At 43.9% G+C, this 17306-nt stretch overlaps 1 protein-coding gene across 1 annotated transcript in view; it reads left to right on the top strand.

Moving 5' to 3' along the window:
* The window catches only part of FANCD2 (FA complementation group D2), a 55152-nt gene extending 37869 nt beyond the window's left edge, over window positions 1-17283 (top strand). The window contains exons 30-43 of the mRNA XM_026857586.1: window positions 249-365; window positions 1254-1382; window positions 1579-1697; window positions 3225-3338; window positions 3884-4011; window positions 5371-5470; window positions 8450-8572; window positions 9352-9445; window positions 9998-10069; window positions 11583-11621; window positions 12238-12312; window positions 13443-13517; window positions 16510-16656; window positions 17146-17283. Of these exons, the coding sequence (XP_026713387.1) occupies window positions 249-365; window positions 1254-1382; window positions 1579-1697; window positions 3225-3338; window positions 3884-4011; window positions 5371-5470; window positions 8450-8572; window positions 9352-9445; window positions 9998-10069; window positions 11583-11621; window positions 12238-12312; window positions 13443-13517; window positions 16510-16656; window positions 17146-17283 (1470 nt within the window). The remainder of the gene's footprint in view (window positions 1-248; window positions 366-1253; window positions 1383-1578; window positions 1698-3224; window positions 3339-3883; window positions 4012-5370; window positions 5471-8449; window positions 8573-9351; window positions 9446-9997; window positions 10070-11582; window positions 11622-12237; window positions 12313-13442; window positions 13518-16509; window positions 16657-17145) is intronic.
* Window positions 17284-17306: the final 23 nt, after the last annotated feature.

Raw genomic sequence — 17306 nt, 5'->3', positions numbered from 1 at the left:
AGTTCAGTGTTACTGACATTGCCTTAGCTATGTTCAGAGCACCAGGTTTGGTTCACACTTTGAGTAACCAGAACCAATGCCCCGTACCTAGAGTGGGCGAGACAGAAAACCCTACCATCTACCAAATAAGTCCATGACTGAGGTCAACTGAGCCAGAAGTCATAATCAGAAAAGGAGGGGGTGAACGTGAGCTTCAAAGCACTGCAGTTATGGCTGAGTCCTGGGATTGACTATTCCTGTAATTGCAGGCTCGTGAATTTGTGCAGCTGGGGCCAGCTGAGCTTTGCTTCCTTCTGGATGACCTGTGCTGGAAACTTGAACATGTGCTGACCGCGGGCTCCACAAGGAGAGTGCCCTTCCCAAAGGCAAGTACAGCAGCAGCCAGTGGGTCTAGACCTGGGCTAAGGTAGAGCCCGTCAGTGGTCTCCAGGCCTTTCCTGAGAGAAATGTGTTTCAGATTTTCACCTAGCAGTTAAATGGAAGTCCTGACACCCAGCTGTGTGTCAGAGCAGCACTTGCTCTTTCAAAAGAGACTTCTGTACCACTTCCCTTGCTAAAGCATTTACAATATCTGTTTCTCTGCATGTCTCGCGAAAGGGTATATAACTGAGGGAAAGCCTTGTAGCCTCAGGAGTTGAGTGACCCTTTTCCTAGTCCTCCCTGGGGAGACGGCTCTGCTCTTCACGCAGCAGCTCAGGTTAGGCACATCAGGTAGCTGCTGCATCCAACAGAAGCTGCTGCGTCTGTGTTTCTGCTTTTTCTGCAGTCTTTAGAAGAACACCCTGAATACAGTGACTCCTTGCATTCCTGGCTGATGCCTTCAGGAGGAAAGTAAACATATGTGACCCACTGCATTAAACTATGAGAAATTCACTATAGCCTGATGGACTCCATCATATTCAGTGTTTTTTCTCCTCTTCTTTCTACCCATTTTTAATTCCCATATGCAGAGAATGCCTTAGTGTTTGAGTAAAATATTGGACTTTACAATCTTAAAGGTCTTTTCCAACCTAAATGATTCTATGATTCTATAAAAGATCTACACATCATAACAGTTTTATTCTTTTCATTGAATGTTATCCACTTGTCTGAGTTGGTGCTGGTTGTTGAGCAGAAGCCAACTTTCTACTCTGTGACCCTTCCTGACAGAGTGCAGGAATTGCATTGCTCAGAAGCAGGCTAAGAGGTAGTGTTTGATGTGAAGTTATTCACAGGGGCGACAAAGTGACTTAAATCTTTTGGTTTTGCTACAGGAAAGAGGCCACAAGGATATTGGCTTTTCCCACCTGTGTCAGAGATCCCCCAAGGAAGTTGCTGTGTGTGTGGTCAAGCTACTGAAGCCGCTTTGTAATCACATGGAGAACATGCACAACTACTTCCAGGTCAGTGGGCAGCAATTTTGACTCAAAAAAACTGTCAAGTTTTGCCACGTCTAAGGCTATTTTTAGTTTTGTTTGTGGGAAAAAGTGAGTCACTTTTTCTTCAGGTGTTTTGAAGGTGGAATTTATGGAAATGGATTCTTGTGCCATTATCTGTCCTTGGAATAGCATTAAATTAATTATTTGTTCTATATTAAAGGCAATTCTTACACAAAATCGGGGTGTGGAGGACGAACCAGGAGTGAATATCCAGGAGCACCAACTGATGTCCTCTTGTTACCAACAACTGTTACTAACTTTTCGCTCCCTGTTTGCTTGGTGAGTTTAAACAGAAAGGTATACAGTTGCCTCAATGAGCAAACTCCATTTATTGCTTCCTCTTGTTCCTTTTCTTCAGTGTTTGTACCCAGCAAATGACCTGTTGGCTATGCAGAAGAGCACACTGCAGCGGTTGGAGACTTTTAAGCACTTTTATAGTTATGTCAAGCTTCATTGCCTGATCCTGAGCTGAACTAAAACTGTGGGTGATGAAGCATTGGACTGGATAGAAATCATCGGGTCAAGCCCAGCATAAATGGCATGCTGGCACACTAGTTGTGCAACTCCCATTCTGCCTAGGGATTTTAGAACTCCTTACCCAGTAAGGCCCCTCATCCTTTGCTAAATTGTAACTGGAATCCTGAGCAATGAAAGAATTTCTTTTGCCAGTGGTAAAGGATGAATGCGTACTTCTTTGATGAAAAGCCTGTGCTGCTGATGCAGTCGAACTGGATTTATAAATGTCTAACTCAGCCATGCTTGTACAGCCTGGATTTGACATCTGCGTCTGCTAATATAATCCAAGGATAGCATCGCAGAAATTTTTTTTGAACCCCGATTTAGATCTGTGTGTGGAAAGTATTTTACCTTTATTGTACTTTAAAACCAGTAGTAACTGTGTAAGAAGTGAATGAGGTCCAAGGTCTGCTTGTCCTATTGGCCACTACTGGAGTCCCAGGGACCCTGACCCACTCCTGACTATTCCTGGATTTGTCATTTTCTCATTAGCCAGTATGAATTTTGGTTGTTCCTAAGTCAACCTGTCTTGTCTACTTTTTCACCACAGGCAGCTCAAGATCAGTTTTGCTGTTCAGTTTAGATAGAGTAACATAATTCAGTTTTGCTGCAGGTCAGGCAGCCATATACTGAGCTGAGCTGTCCAGCCACTTGAGTCCAACAACCAATTACAACTCCTTTTGCATATATTTAGCCAAGCACTCTTATATTACCAATTGTTAATTAACTTGTGTGTTAAAGATGTGCTTGAGTATTACCATTATCATGTCCATGTGTTCAGTCTATAGATCTAGAATGTGGATGCATTTGAGCATTTCCAGAATGCATATCCTCACTGAATGATTTCACAGACGCTGGTAGTTCAAAGAATTGATTAAGATCTCTACAGTTTTCCTCCCTGTTAGGCTCCTGCCTGTTGTGCAAGAGGTGACCAGCCACTATCACTGCACTTGCACAGCAACTGTCATTATACATCCTCTGCTTTTCAGGTCTGCATAGCATTGTTTTAGTATATATAGACCTTCACTTACATGAACTGGCTTGTCCCCACCAAGCCAGGTCTGCAATCTAACTGAAAAGTTAGTATTGTGAGTGCACAAAGTTTTACATTCCCATGCAGTTTTCAGTTTTTTGTGTCCCCTTTTAACTTTCATATTGCAGGGCTCTTCTTGTGTGTCCAGCTTCTTTATTTTTCATGTTGCAGAAATATGCCCTGTTAGGGTTTTGTGTCTGATAGCTCTCTTCCTTCTAGTCTGATGAACTGGATTATTTTTTTTTCGCCCCCCTCAGGAATGGTTTTTCTCAGCATGAAAATACTGACTTGCTAAGGTCAGCTCTCCAGGTGCTTGCAGACAGGCTAAAGCCAGGAGAGACAGAGTTTCTTCTTCTCGAGGAGCTGATAAGGTAGAATCAGTATTTCCTAAGCGCTGAAAGGGATTAATTTCAAGCGGTTTCCCTGGGTTTTGTGGGCATTTTGGGTAAATGAGTGTTTTGGGAGCTCTCACAGAGACCACAGACCATTTATATTTAATTGAATGGCAGTGCAGTCAAACCTAATGAAAAGGTACTACTGGATTATAAATTATGCATTGATCTATGGACCTCATTTGTTTGTATGCTGTTTGAGATGGGGAGATTAGTAGGATTCACAGAAGGAATGAGTATGTTCTGGATAGTTAAAATGCTTACAGCAGCACCAGGCAAAACTGGTATATAAAGATGTGGCTAGACTTAGAGCGACTGGGGCTTGAGAGAAGTTTCTCAGTGACTGAATTTTTATCTACTAGAGGCTGACTACTCCTTCTTCAGAAGGGCACTGCCAGAGATAAAATACTGGGCTAGGGAGACCTTAGATCTGAGGTGGGCTAATACTTCCTTTTTATTTCTGTGTTTCTGGGAGATTACCCTATCTACACTGGTTTTACCTTTCCCTTTCCTGTCATCCCCAGTGAAAGTTTTCAATACCTACTGAATTTCCAGCAGAGTGTTCCCAGCTTCCACTGTGCATTCATCCTTACTCAGCTCCTGATTGCCATCGCTGAGAAACCAATGACTGGCTGGAAGAAAGAGAAAATGGGTAACGTGTGAAGAACCTCTAATCTCAGATTAGTTTTCCTGCTGTCCTTTGTGTTTGTAAATCATGGATTCTATCTCTGGAGTGCATCTTTTGAGGGAGAAATTTCCCTTTGGTATCCTAGTAATCTCACTGGGCGAACAGTCCTAGCTGTTAGTAAAAGGAACAGCAGTAAATATAAGGAACCTCTTTGGTATTTGTTTTGCTGTGCCTCAGTCACATGCAGGAAGGCAGACTCCAGCTCTTTTAGATGATGTTTTGATAATCAGAGCCTGGCGGCTTTAAGAGTTCTAAGAACAAGCCTGCTGTTCAATTTTGGTACCAGTTCAATCACTGATTTTGGAGATGATCATAGACTTAATCCAGTGTAGCTTCCTCCTGTAAGTACAGATGTCTGTGACAGCTCATCTCCAAAAATTATGGAAATGAACTGCAAATACAGCTGTTACTTCAGGGCAGAGAGGAAAGTCTGTATGTTCTTAACCTCATGCAACAAACATTTTCAATTAAGAGAGCTCTTCTCATGGACTAGGACCTGTTCTGTAAGAGGAACAGCCTTCAGGCAGATAAGGCATAGACATGCTTGCAGGGAATACACAAGAAAATTAGTTGCTCTCCACTTTCACACACTGAAATCAAGACTCCAGGCAGTCACCTCTTAGCCATACCTTGTCAGACTAAGACACTTCTAAAATTTGTCCTTCTCAGGTCATAGCCACTCAGAATTGTAAATTCCCTACTTTGAGATTATTTTACTATTTTACAGTCCCACACTGGGAGAACTACCCACCGAGTGTGGCAGGGAATAATCAATTTTAACTAATAATCCCCTGGTTTTAAACATTTCTGCAAGAGACAGACAGGTTTCTTAGGAGTTTTGATTTAAAAAAAACCTGTTAACTTCAAACTTGCCTGTTCAGTATTTATTATTGTAGTGCTGTGTCCAGTCAAGTCACTTGTTACTGGATTTCCGTTTCTAGAAGTGGATGCCCTAAGGGTTGCATGTTGTCTAATTAAAACCAAACAGTTGGAACATTGTAGGAGCTACCAAACAAATAGGGCTTAACATAACTTTGTCAGGGAGAAGTGGCCAGAGATGGATCACAGTCCTGATGTGAACAGGTATTCCGGACCAGGAACACATTGGCTGTGCATACGTTTTGTTAATATTTTGGTTTGTGTGCATATATTTTTATTAAGGCCTTGTGGTCTTACTGCTTTTTAGGGGAAATGCATCCTTGCATATTGAGGGGTAGTGATATTGTGATCTTACAAAAAGCCATTTGGACACACTGCCTTTATATGGAAGAAGGAAACTGTCTTGGATTCTTCCTTCAGTAATTTATCCCTTATCTTTTACAGCTTCACTAGCAAAGCAGTTCCTCTGCCAGTCATGGGTGAAGCCCAGTGGAGAACGAGAGAAGGGCAGCCAGTTCAACAGTGAGCTATATACTGTGCTCTGGTAAGGCTCAAGCCATTTTCTCAAGTGTGCCAAGACACTCTTTTTTTTTTTCCTAATAATTACTGTTGCTGCAGAGGAATGATCCCTCTCAATCATAAGCTGTCTGGAAGAGAAGGATCTGGGGGTTCTAATGGACAAGCAGCTGAACACAAGCTGGCAGTGTGCCCAGGTGGCCAAGAAAGCCAACGGCATCCTGGCTTCTATTAGAAATAGTGTGACCAGGAGAAGTAGGGAGGTGATAGTCCCCCTGTACTCAGCACTGGTGAGGCCACACCTTGAGTACTGTGCCCAGTTTTGGGCACCTCAATACGAGAGAGATCTCAAGGTGCTGGGGCGAGTGCAGAGGAGGGCAACGAAGCTGCTGAAGGGCCTGGAGAATAAATCCTGTGAGGGTGATTGAAGGAGCTGGGCCTGTTCAGTTTGAGGAAGAGAAGGCTGAGGGGAGACCTCATCACTCTACAACTACCTGAAAGGGCATTGTAGAGAGCTTGGTGCTGGTCTCTTCTCACAGGGGATTAGTGACAGAACAAGAGGGAATGGCTTTAAACTGCAACAGGGGAGGTTCAGACTGGACAGTAGGAAAAAAATGTTCACAGAGCGGTCAGAGAGTGGAATAGGCTCCCCAGTGATGGGGTGGAGTCACCATCCCTGGATGTGTTTAAGGGTCATTTAGATGAGATGTTGGGAGATATGGTGTAGGGGAGAACTTTGTAGAGTCAGGCTGATGGGTGGCCTTGATGATCCCAAGGGTCTTTTCCAACCTGAATGATTCTATGATAACCCTCATACTTACACAGTTTGGCCTAAAGCACTGTTTCTACAGCACTGAAAGTCAGTGAATGGTAGGAAGAATTGTTAGCCATTGGTCACAGAAACATGTTTGGATCTCATCTTTGCTAGACTATAGCTTGTCAGTATACATCAGCACATCTATACATGTACGTGTGTATACCTGCACATGTAAGTGTGGATCTGGACCAAAGTATCTGTTTTTTTCACTAAACTGAAAGCAGTCAGCTCTCACTAAAGTCAAGGAGAGCAGGACTGTGTATTGGGTGAAACAGAATGACAGACTCCCGGGGTGGGTGAGGTTGGAAGGGACCTCAGGAGGTCACCTTGTTCCAGCTGCCCTGCTCCAGTGTTCAGTCAGTTTTCAATCCACCTCACTGTGCTCATCCAGCCCATCAACAGCTACTTTTACAGGAGGCAGTGTTGAAAGCCTTACAAGTCAAGATAAACAATATCCACTGCTCTCCCCTCATCTACAAGCCAGAGTCATTTCATCAAAGTTTACCAGGCTGCTCAGACATTACTTCCCCTTGGTGAATCCATGCTGACTGCTCTTAATCACCTTCTTGTCCTTCATGTGCCTGGAAGTGTTTCCAGGATAGTTATTCCACCATCTTCCCATGGATCAAGGTGCAGCTGACTGGCCTGTAGTTCCCTGGGTCCTTCCTCCTGCCTATCTTGAAGACAGCAGTGCCATTTGCTTTCCTCCAGCCCCAACCTCTCCCAACCACGATGGTCATTCAAAGATAATTGAGAGTAGCCTCACAGTGACATCAGCCACCTCCCTCAGAACTCAGGGCCTGTGGACATATGTGTGTCCAGTTTGCTTAGCTATTTCCTAACCTGATTCTCTTCTACAAAGTCTTCCTTGCTGCAGACACCCCTGCTCTGAGGCATGGGATTTCTGGAGGCCAGTTTTGCTAGTAAAAACTGAGGTGATGAAGGTATTCAGTCCCTTACTATATATGTCAGCCTTCTCCACATCCTGTGTCATCAGACCCCTGTCCCATTCAGCAGTGGACCCACATTTTCCCTAGTCTTCCATTTGCTACTTATGTACTTAAAGAAGCCCTTCTTATTGCCCTTGACCCCCCTCACCACATTCAACAGCTTCAACTCCAGGAGGGCTTTGGCTTTCCTAAGTACATCTCTGCAGGTCTGGACAGTGTCTCTACATTCCTCCCAGGTTACCTGTCTCTGCTGCCACCTTCTATATACACCCTTTTTGTGTCTGAGTTTTGCCAGGAGCTCCTTGTTCATCTATGAAGGCCTTTTGGCATTTTTGTTTGACTTTCTGCTCTTTGAAGTGGACTGTTCTTGAGCTTGTAGAAGGTGATCCTTGAGTATCAGCCAGCTTTTTTGGACCTTTCTTCCCTCTAGGCCCCATGGAAAGAAGGTCTGTGAAGAGGCCAAAGTCTGCCCTCCTTAAGTCTGGTGTTACGAACTTGCTGTTTGTCCTTCTCCCTCCTCTCAGGATCCTGAACTCCACCATCTCATGGTCACTGCAGCCAAGGATGCCTTCGACCTTCCCATCTCCAGAGCCCTTCCTTGTTTTTAAGTGTGAGGTTCAGCAGAGCACCTCTCCTCATCGGCTGCTCTGTCACTTGTTTCAGGAAGCTGTCATCGATGCTCTCCAGGAACCTTCTGGATTACTTGTGCCCTGCTGTGCTGGCCTTCCAGCAGGTATCATGGTGGTTAGTCCCCCATGAGGACCAGGGCTTGTAAACATGGGGCTACTTCTAGCTGTCTGTAGAAGACTTTATTTGCTTGTTCCTGATCCAAGTGGCCTATAGCAGACACCCACTACAAAGTCACCCATATTGGTTGGCTCTTTCATCCTTACCTGTAAGCTCTCAGCTGGCTCATCACCCACCCTCAGGCAGAGCTCCGTGCATTCCAGCCATTCTCTCACATAAAGGGCAACTCCATCTCCTTTTCACACTTGTTCTTCCTAAATACAAAAGTGAGGATACATTAAATCCAGGTTTGTTTCAGATCATGGTAGCTTTTAATGACGTTACTGTGACAGTTTGAAGTATTTGCTTTGGATTTCCTACATATGATTGCCTTTGGCATAAGAATGAGCTTGGCAATTTCAGGCAACATGTTTCAGGTAGGGCAGCATTCAAGAACTTGCTGTGTTATTCTGCATAATATTTACTAATAGTTCTGAAATGGTTTTGGATTTAGTGTCTACCTGGAGCACACAGACAACATCTTGAAATCTATAGAAGAAATCTCCAGTGTTGGTGTTCCTGAACTGATAAACTCTGCCAAAGATGGATATTCTTCTACTTATCCTACACTAAGCAGGTAATTATATAAACAGAGATTTGAATTTAATAAGATGCAAAATGGCAATTTCTACTTTTTAATATTTAATTTTCTTATTTTGTGGTCTATTATGTTTTCAAGTTAGTATTGCTGTGGACTACTCTAGGCATTTGTAAACATTCTTTTGGCAGTACGCAACAGGTTAGTATATGGTTAGCTTTATGTCAAGGTGGAATGGCCTTGTGCATTAACACAATGTTGAATTTATTATTTGTGAGCCGTTTTAATTGGAGACTGAACTGCTGTCTGTCATCAGGCATGTTGACTCTGTGCTCCTGTGGTGGTATAAAGCACTCTAAAAGTCAGCCTCAGAGGTCTGGGGTGGCTGTAGTCAATCCTGGGGTAGTATGCTGTGTGCAAAAGGACACACAGGTGTTTCTACTTCTACCACAGGAATTTGGAAGCACAGTTTATGCAGGGATGGCAAAAGTTCCTGCACTTTGGAACTACCAAAATCATCTTATGCTGACAGCTGGAAACATTTTGCTGTGCATCCCCCAGCACTGTGAAGAAGCAGGTGGTGTCTGTGTGTGGTTCACACTGGGGAAGTGGTAGTGACTTCCCAGGATTCTCTGTCTGTCTGGGCAACGAGGCTGGGCTAGATGTGCTTATGAGTCCTAGGGTTAATCTTTTGTGATTTCCTAGGGAGAAGGATGCCCAGCTGGGTAACTTTCAAGTGTTCCATACTGTTCAGGGGACAGGAAGCCTATTTAGATGCTCAGAGTTGGCTTTTAGCTTTGCTCTCACTTTCTCCACAGGCAGACTTTCCCGGTTTTCTTCAGAGTAATGATGGCTCAGCTAGAGAGTTCAGTGAAAAGCATTCCAGCTGGGAAACCATCAGACTCAAGTGAGGTAGGAAAATAAATGCACTGGACTCTTTGAGGGGAAGAAGACATAAGTTGATTTGTACAGTACAATAAAGATGTATAAATTGTAAAGGAATCTACTACTGAACTTTGTCTAGGAAATGCAGGCAGACAGCTTCATTCATCAGGTAAAACTGTTATATAGGGTAACATATAAGTAGCATCATTTTTTTTCTGGTTTGTTCCATGTCAAAAATCCAGTAAATCCATCAGAAGCTATAACCAGAAAACAGGTAGTAATCAGTAAAATACTAAGCTGTGCAGTTGGTCTGCATGCCTGTGTGGGAGCACAAAATTATTTTGCAACCAAGAGCTGCTTTGAGAGCAAGGAAGTGTGCTAACTCTTGGCATTTTAAACCACGTGAGCGCTGATGAGGCCATGAAGTGATTTTGCTGTGATAAATCTGCCTGTGGTGAAGCTCTATTCCTTTGTCTTCAACAACAGCAATGCTTTGGGTACAGCAAATGCTGAGAGAGCATCCAGCAAGGTGAGAGGGAATACACCATCACGGGTTATTGACCCCTTTTGTCCTGCTAGGTGCAACTGGAGAAGCTGCTGCAGTGGAACATTGCTGTGAGGATTTTCCATATCCTCGTTAATTTGGTCAAGGTGAGGGTCTGGCTGTTTTTATGACTTTACCTTCAGATTCTCAGCAAAGTCCAGTGTACCTCGGTTCACCACCACAAGAGAAAAATGTGAAGTATGGCTGACTAGTGGAACAACCTGGAGGTGGTAAATAAAGCTAGTTATAATCTGTGTGCAAGGGTTTCCATTTAACTTTCACTTCAATACTACTTAATTCTTACAGCCTGCACATCTTACTAACATAGTTCTCGCACAAATAGTAAGTCTGCACAAAGACCAGATGATGTAAGGAAGTGCAGAAAAAATGGCTGAACAAACACCCCAGTTCCCTAGTACAGTGTTTTGTGTCTGACAGTATGCTGCCAGCTGTGGAAGAGGCAGATGGGAGAAACCCTCTTTCAGGTAGATCTGGAATAACATCTGACAGAAGGAAACATTCTGATGTACTCAGCTGAAGGCAGGCTAATGAACAGGATACTTGGATTCGGTGATCTGAGAGCACTCAGCTTCACTTGCTCTTCTGGCAACATACAATCTTTCTTTGAATCCTGCTGACAATTCTTGTCATCCTGTGGCGATGAACTCCAGAGGGCAGCCCCATTGCATGAAATATTCCCTTCCATCAGTTTTGGTGTTGGTACATTCAGTGTCATGTGATGTACACTCAGTCAGTGATGATGTTTTGGGCAGAAGGTGATGGGTACAGCTGCACTTTTCTCCTTGCTTAGGCTGATCATTACTGTTTGCTTTTATCATATTCCAAGTTCAGTTTATTGAGCTCTGGTGAATTGAGTTGGATTCTTCTACGCCGCAGCCTTCACTGGAGCCCTACCTGTGTTCCACATGCTTTTTGAGAGCATAAAGCGTAGAGCTGGACCAGCTAGTTCGGTTTTGCAATCCATAGCAGCATCAGGGTACCTTCCCAGCTCTCACTCACATCTGTGTGCTATGCCAGTTAAAATGTTTGCTAATTAGTTATAGAATTGGTCACTGGCAAAAACATAAAGGCAAATGTGTACCAGAAGAAAGCCTTCAAGAGAGCTGAGACCATCTGTTCCATTTCTTTGTTTGCTGTTGGACCACAGCTGTGTGTGACCTCCACAGTGACGCCTGGTGTTTTTTGCCAGCTGGCAGTGTTAATGTAATAGCTTCATTATTTCCTCCAAAATACATTACTATGCACATCTCAGTTTTTACTTTGTCCGTTACATGGTTACTTGCCCATCAGCTGGACTTGGGTCTCTTAGGTCCCAAACTATTAAGAACTTCAGACTTGTTGAGATAATTTTGTGCCATCTGCAAAAGGTGCACCTATATCAGCACATAACCATCCTGCCCAGTACTTCCTTCCACCTGACAGCCAGTACTTCCTACCTGCTTATGCAGTGTTCCCTCTTGAAACTTGAGAATGGATGTTGCCTTAGAATAGGTTTTGCACTTTAATGAAGGGCTACCTTTAATTGGCTGCTGTGCTTACATTGTTTCCTTTAGACTTGTGGACTGATCTGGCTCTTTTTTTTTTCTCTCGCCCAAGCAGGTATTTGACAGCAGGCCTGTACTCAGCATCTGCCTGAAGGTAAGCAAGAATTCAGAATAACCAAAGAGAGCAGTTTACCAGCTTTCTTGAATCATTGCCTCCAGTGGAGTAGAGTGGTTACTGGATTCTGTGGAAGAAGCAGATACTGGTTTTTATACTTTAACTGTGTTCCACTAATCCTCATTTTACAGCTTGACCACAGTGAACTTACTGCAATGGGCGTTACTGACTTTAGACGCTTTCCCCTCTTTCCTTTCCCTGTGGTACTCCAAATGAGAGGAGACATCACAGCAGACAGGTCTCCCTTGGAGCCCCAAAAGATCACGTGTCCCTCTGCAACTCTCCCTTTTCTGACAGGGATTCATATATATGTATAGTGATTCAGTTCAGTTTTACTCCCAGTTTTCTAGTGAATAAAACCAGGGATGTGTACAGTGATGAGACCTTGTCCTTCTAGCCTCTTTGCAGTGATTAAAATGGAACCTTTTACTGATCCTGTATATTCCAATACAGCCTTTATATAAATACAGTCTTTTACTAAGTGAGAACAGTCTCTGGAGTAGCTTGAAAGAATGTATCATTATCTTATCTGACTGTGTGATGGTTCTTTGAAAAGGAATTTAAATTTGTTTTTGGATATATTATTTTCTTATAGTTCGGCCGTCTCTTTGTAGAAGCATTTCTGAAGCTTGCCATGCCTCTCCTGGACTACAGCTTTAAAAAGCACAGGGTAAGCCTTTTGGAGACAGAACTGTTTGGAACCAGTTGGGAAGCATGACAGATGCTTGCTAGAAGGAGATTCCTGTCTCTGGTCACATGTTGGCATGACATTTGTAACACTTCATGATAGATGTGTCTAATGTCTCCAGCTGTGCTTTGCACTCTTTACTTGCCCCTCCCAGTGCTCTCTCAGCAAAGAGATCACTGTTTCCCAACTTGCCATCACTTTTATGGTTGGATGGCTTCACTGTTAGCAAAAAGAAGCCCTTTCAGCCTCCATCTCCTTTGAAAGTTATTACCACAAAGGTGTCACTCAGAGGAGGAAGCCCATGTGAGCAGTCACGTTGGTGAGGGCTTGTGGTCCAGATGGACAGTGACAATGATGTCTTTGCAGTAATTCTTGGAGCTCTGAGCAGGACAACATGCATGAGTGCAGATGGACAGGCCAACCTTGCTGCACTACATGACAAGCAAGAACAGTTCACTTACTCCCCCTGTTTTGTTGCAAGGCAATCTGGCTTTGTCAGTGAGACTCTTTCTTTGGCTTAATCTTCACAATTTGTCTCTCTGATAGATAACTCCTTTCTATTGCAAATGTAGGATCTGTACTCATGGATGTTTGAGGGAATGAGGTTATTAAATGGGTATCTAGTCATTGCAACTGGACAATAGAAAGTGCCATGGAATTTGGTCAATAGAGAGGACTGATATCCAGAGTTTGTGTTGGATGCACTTCAAACACCACAATCTAGCAGTATGTTTTATACCTTTCCTCTGGTTCCCCTATTTCAGAAGGTTGTACTCAAGGCAAGATGTAACAAGGTTGTCATGATTTTAATTGCCCCACTTTCACTGATACGCGTTCATTCAAAACTCTGATTCAAAATCAGTTTCAGTTCAAAGTGCTTGGTCTTATGACATGTGGTCATACTTCTATTACCAGTTACTTGACTTAGAATGCACAGTGCAAGTCTCCTCTGGCTTCATCCTGTTTGTCTGATGTTTTCTGCATATGTGCATCATATCTCCATCCCATAACCCCTTGAAAGGATTGCTAGGACTGATACTGTTTCATTATTCTTGTTTCCCTTATGTAAAAATCCTTTGAGAATGATTTGCTGCTCTACTTCTTTATTGCAGGATGATGTGCAGAGTTTGCTGAAAACCTTGCAGCTGAGTACCAGACAACTTCATCACATGTGTGGCCATTCCAAGGTAAGATAAATTCTAATTGCAGCACAAACTCCTGTCCTAAGGACGATTTATTTCCCTTCCACTGCTTTTCCAGGGCATAGGCAGGTTCTACTTGCAAGCTTCCAATAGTGTCTGTAGAAGAAAAAACTCCAAGAGGAGGAGAAACAGCCTTGGTTAATGGCCTGAAAGTTGAAGTATTTGATCTGGAAGTGGCTGACTGGGATGTCAGATGAGGCTAGCATACTCTTTTGGGAACTGTCAGTACTAGGTTAACAGTTGGACTAAATGATCTTCCTTTCCAACCTAGTTGTTCCAATCTGTGATTCTGTGACATCTTTGATTGTTGGTATCTGTAAGGGGGTGTTTCTGAGGATACAAGCTAAGACCTTAGAGACCTGGCATATAAAGTATAGCTGCTGGATGGATAACATGGAAAAGAAGTTTTGGCAAAGATCAATGGCCTTGTGAGTCAGAAGAATCGGCAACAGGAGGCAGACAAAAGGAAAACCTTACTCCAAATCCTCTTGAGGTGCCTTTTTGGCATTGTTATGTTGATAGTAGGGAAGAGGGAAAAGGGAGGGGAGGAAGGAGGTAAAACGCACCCAGTCTGCCAGTCTCTCTGCAGAGACTTGGGGTGGGAAGGAAGGAGAGGATTAGCACCCTGCTTGTAGCGTGGAGAGCCAGTGCTTGTTGAAAGAGAGAATCACGTGGGAGAAGGCAGTTAGAAAGAACTTCGTGTGCTGCTTTGTTCCTGTTAGACTCCTAAGAGTTTCAAGAACACATGTCTGAGAAAAGAGCTTTACCAAAGTAGTTGAAGGGAGAAAGCCAGCTATTAGCATGGCTCCTCCAGCTAGATTTGCTACACATTTAATCCAGAGCTGGCATCAGGAGCATAAAAGCCTAGCTGGAGATCAGAACATGCCACTGCAGCTATTGGCATGGGGGAGAACTGGCACAGACCCTGCTAAAAAGTCCTTGTGTTTGAAAGTGAAATCCTCATGCCTGCTTTAAGTCACTGTTCACCTTGTAAACAGGATAGCATCACTGCAGCTTGCAATCTTTTGTCTGTCTTTGCACCTGACTGGCATTTTCAAGTGCTGTGTCGCTGGTCCCTGTTAGCACATAACTGTAATTAGTGAACACCTGTGTTTTACACTGCTCTTGTATCTGTTGCAATCTGATTAGGTCTCTGTGCCAAATGATTTCTGCAAGAATGAGAAGGCAGCAGCTGAATCTAGGCAAATAAACGTATGCAGTGAATGCTCCATGCCTGTTTGAAGAGGAGTTGACACCAACATTTGTTAAACCAGTCTTGATTTCACTTTCACATGAAACTAGATGCTCACTGACATACCATGCGGTGTTACCTAGGATATTTGCTACTCTCCCTCAATACAAATGTCTTTAAAGAGCATCACACAGCAGCAATCAGCTTCACCTGTAACTTGCTAAGTATTTGTTATTTACTCTTCCACACCAGCCTCTCTCCTGTTTACATATCTAACGCTGGACGTAGGGACAGTTTCTGGAGACAGATTTTTGCAAATGCCATGGTACTTTGCTGAGTCTCCAAACTGCCTGCGGATAGTTGGGCAGCTTCCAAGACCCAGGGAGCACTGTGATTGTTGATTGTGTCATTAGTGAGGTTTTCCTTGATTTGGTTCTGATTAGTGCTGCTGATTGCTGGGCCCTGCCTGTCACACAGGCTGGAGAACAGATTGCTGTTGGTACTCAGTTACACATTCCCTGTTGGCAAAACACGAAGCAAAGCAGTGTCCCTCTTCCCAGGCGTGCTGAACTCTTCCAAGAAAGGAAGCTAATCTGTTTTCAGAGTATAGCTAATGAGAGCATCTTAATGCAAGCAGGTTACAAAGTATTCTCATGAAAGAGGAAAATACTTATGCACAAAATAATCCTTTATGGCTCTTGGCAACTTGTCTGGTTTAGCAGTGACTTTGTTCTGTAGTGCAGATCCAAGCCTAGCAGGGACTGATGCTCACCTGGAGCTAAATCTCACACGATACCTAGCATAGCTGCCCTTCCTCAGCTGGTTTTTGCTTATAGCCACTCCATCTGTTCCCTCCTGTCCTAGTTCTCCAAAAGCCAAAGCCTCTTTGGTCTGTAGAGGTTGGCTTTGGAGTTTATAGTGCACACACATTCCACGTAGCTACTGTAAAGGAATTGCATCAGGCACTGAGCAAGAAAAGATTGTCATTGCAGTGGTTTATTCAACACCTTTCTCATTCTTTCTTCTCTGTGCTTGGGAATTCAGCAATTTCCTGACATGAAACTCCCTGCACCATTACTATGCAGCTTGTGTCTATCAGCAAGTAGCGATCTCCCTTCCTAGGTAGGTAGTTGTGGAGTCTCGCCACTGGTTCCTTTTTGCTTTGGACTGGAACGGTGTGATTGTCCACTGCTGACCTCCATAGATAACTCTGCTATTTCACCAACAATAGCTTGTGTGCGAGTCAGACTTACTCAAATGTTATCAGTTGCACACACCACCAGCACCAGCAGCAATGCAGCTTCCAGACATTCATGTGCAAGCAAGCTGGGACTGCCATGAGCAAGAGGGCAGCAGTGCAAGATCCATGCTGAGAAGCTGTGTGTTGTTCTTGGAGAACAGACAAAGTGACACCAAGCTGTTGTTGAGATGATGGAACAACGAAAAAGCAGATTCTCAAAATAATTTCCCAAGGGTCAGCAGAATTCATCTGACTTGCGTAGAGGAGTAACTAGCCTCTCTCTAAGGTGCATTATCCAGAGTGGATATGGCTGTTTTGATTGTTGCAAAGGATCATTTTGCTGCCTTAGACAAAATGCTTATCTGAGTTTTATTTTTTAACAAAAGCTATAAAATAATTTGACCAAGAAATGATGTAATCTGGGCAAGCTCTGCGGGGATTGTGTCCCATTCCTCCCACTTGCATAACCAATGGCTTTTTAAATAGCCAGAATACTTAGACAAGAAAGAATCAATTGTAGTCATGTTTTACTGTTTCATATTTAGATTCGCCAAGATATTGGACTGACCAACCACGTGCCTTTGTTGAAGAAGTCACTAGAACAATTTGTATACCGAGTGAAGGCAATGCTGGCGTTCAACCACTGCCAGGAGGCGTTCTGGGTGGGCATCCTTAAAAATCGGGATCTTCAGGTGAGAATCACTGTTCTGCCTGGGGCAATTAAAATGTGGGAAAGGACAATGCTCATCCTGCCCAGACAACTGTGACTCTGCCCTTGTGTGTGGGTGGAGCTAAAAGACCAAATTCTATGTGGCCATATTACAGTCATGTCTAGTGCAGCAGAAAGAAGTGGTTTATTTCCAGATTAAGGGCCTGCATCTCTGTGGACTTCCTCGCTGTAAGGCTCTCACACTGAAGCAGTCACTTTTTATTGTTTGTAACGAGTGGGTATGGGGGACCCCTCCTCTGCTCGATGGCAAGAACTAAATGCAAAGAAGGGAAGAGGTAAAGGTCACTTGAGCACCTCTTCACGCCTGTGTGTGGCTTTAAGAGAAGCCAAGCCTGGCTGTTCTCTTCTCCCACTGTAGAAGCAGGACAGAAACGCTGCTTTTTCCATTCCATGCTAGCGCACTTCGGCCGCTCCGCACACGCTCAGTACAGATCTTTTGCGTTCAATTTAGGGGGAGGAAATTTTGTCTCAAGCCGCTGAAGAGAGGGACTCCGAGGAGGAGGACTCCGCAGAAAGTCCAGCTGAGGTACCGCTGCTGAGGCCGGGCTGCCGGCTGCTGTGGGCGACTCGGTTGAAAGGCCTGTTATAACGCCAGGGCGGCGGGGGGAGCGG

Source organism: Athene cunicularia (assembly GCF_003259725.1).
Source record: "Athene cunicularia isolate RWA chromosome 12 unlocalized genomic scaffold, athCun1 chr12_part1, whole genome shotgun sequence".
NCBI lineage: Eukaryota > Metazoa > Chordata > Aves > Strigiformes > Strigidae > Athene > Athene cunicularia.
Note: the sequence above shows the minus strand (reverse complement) of the source record. Positions and strands in the feature narration are given on the sequence as shown.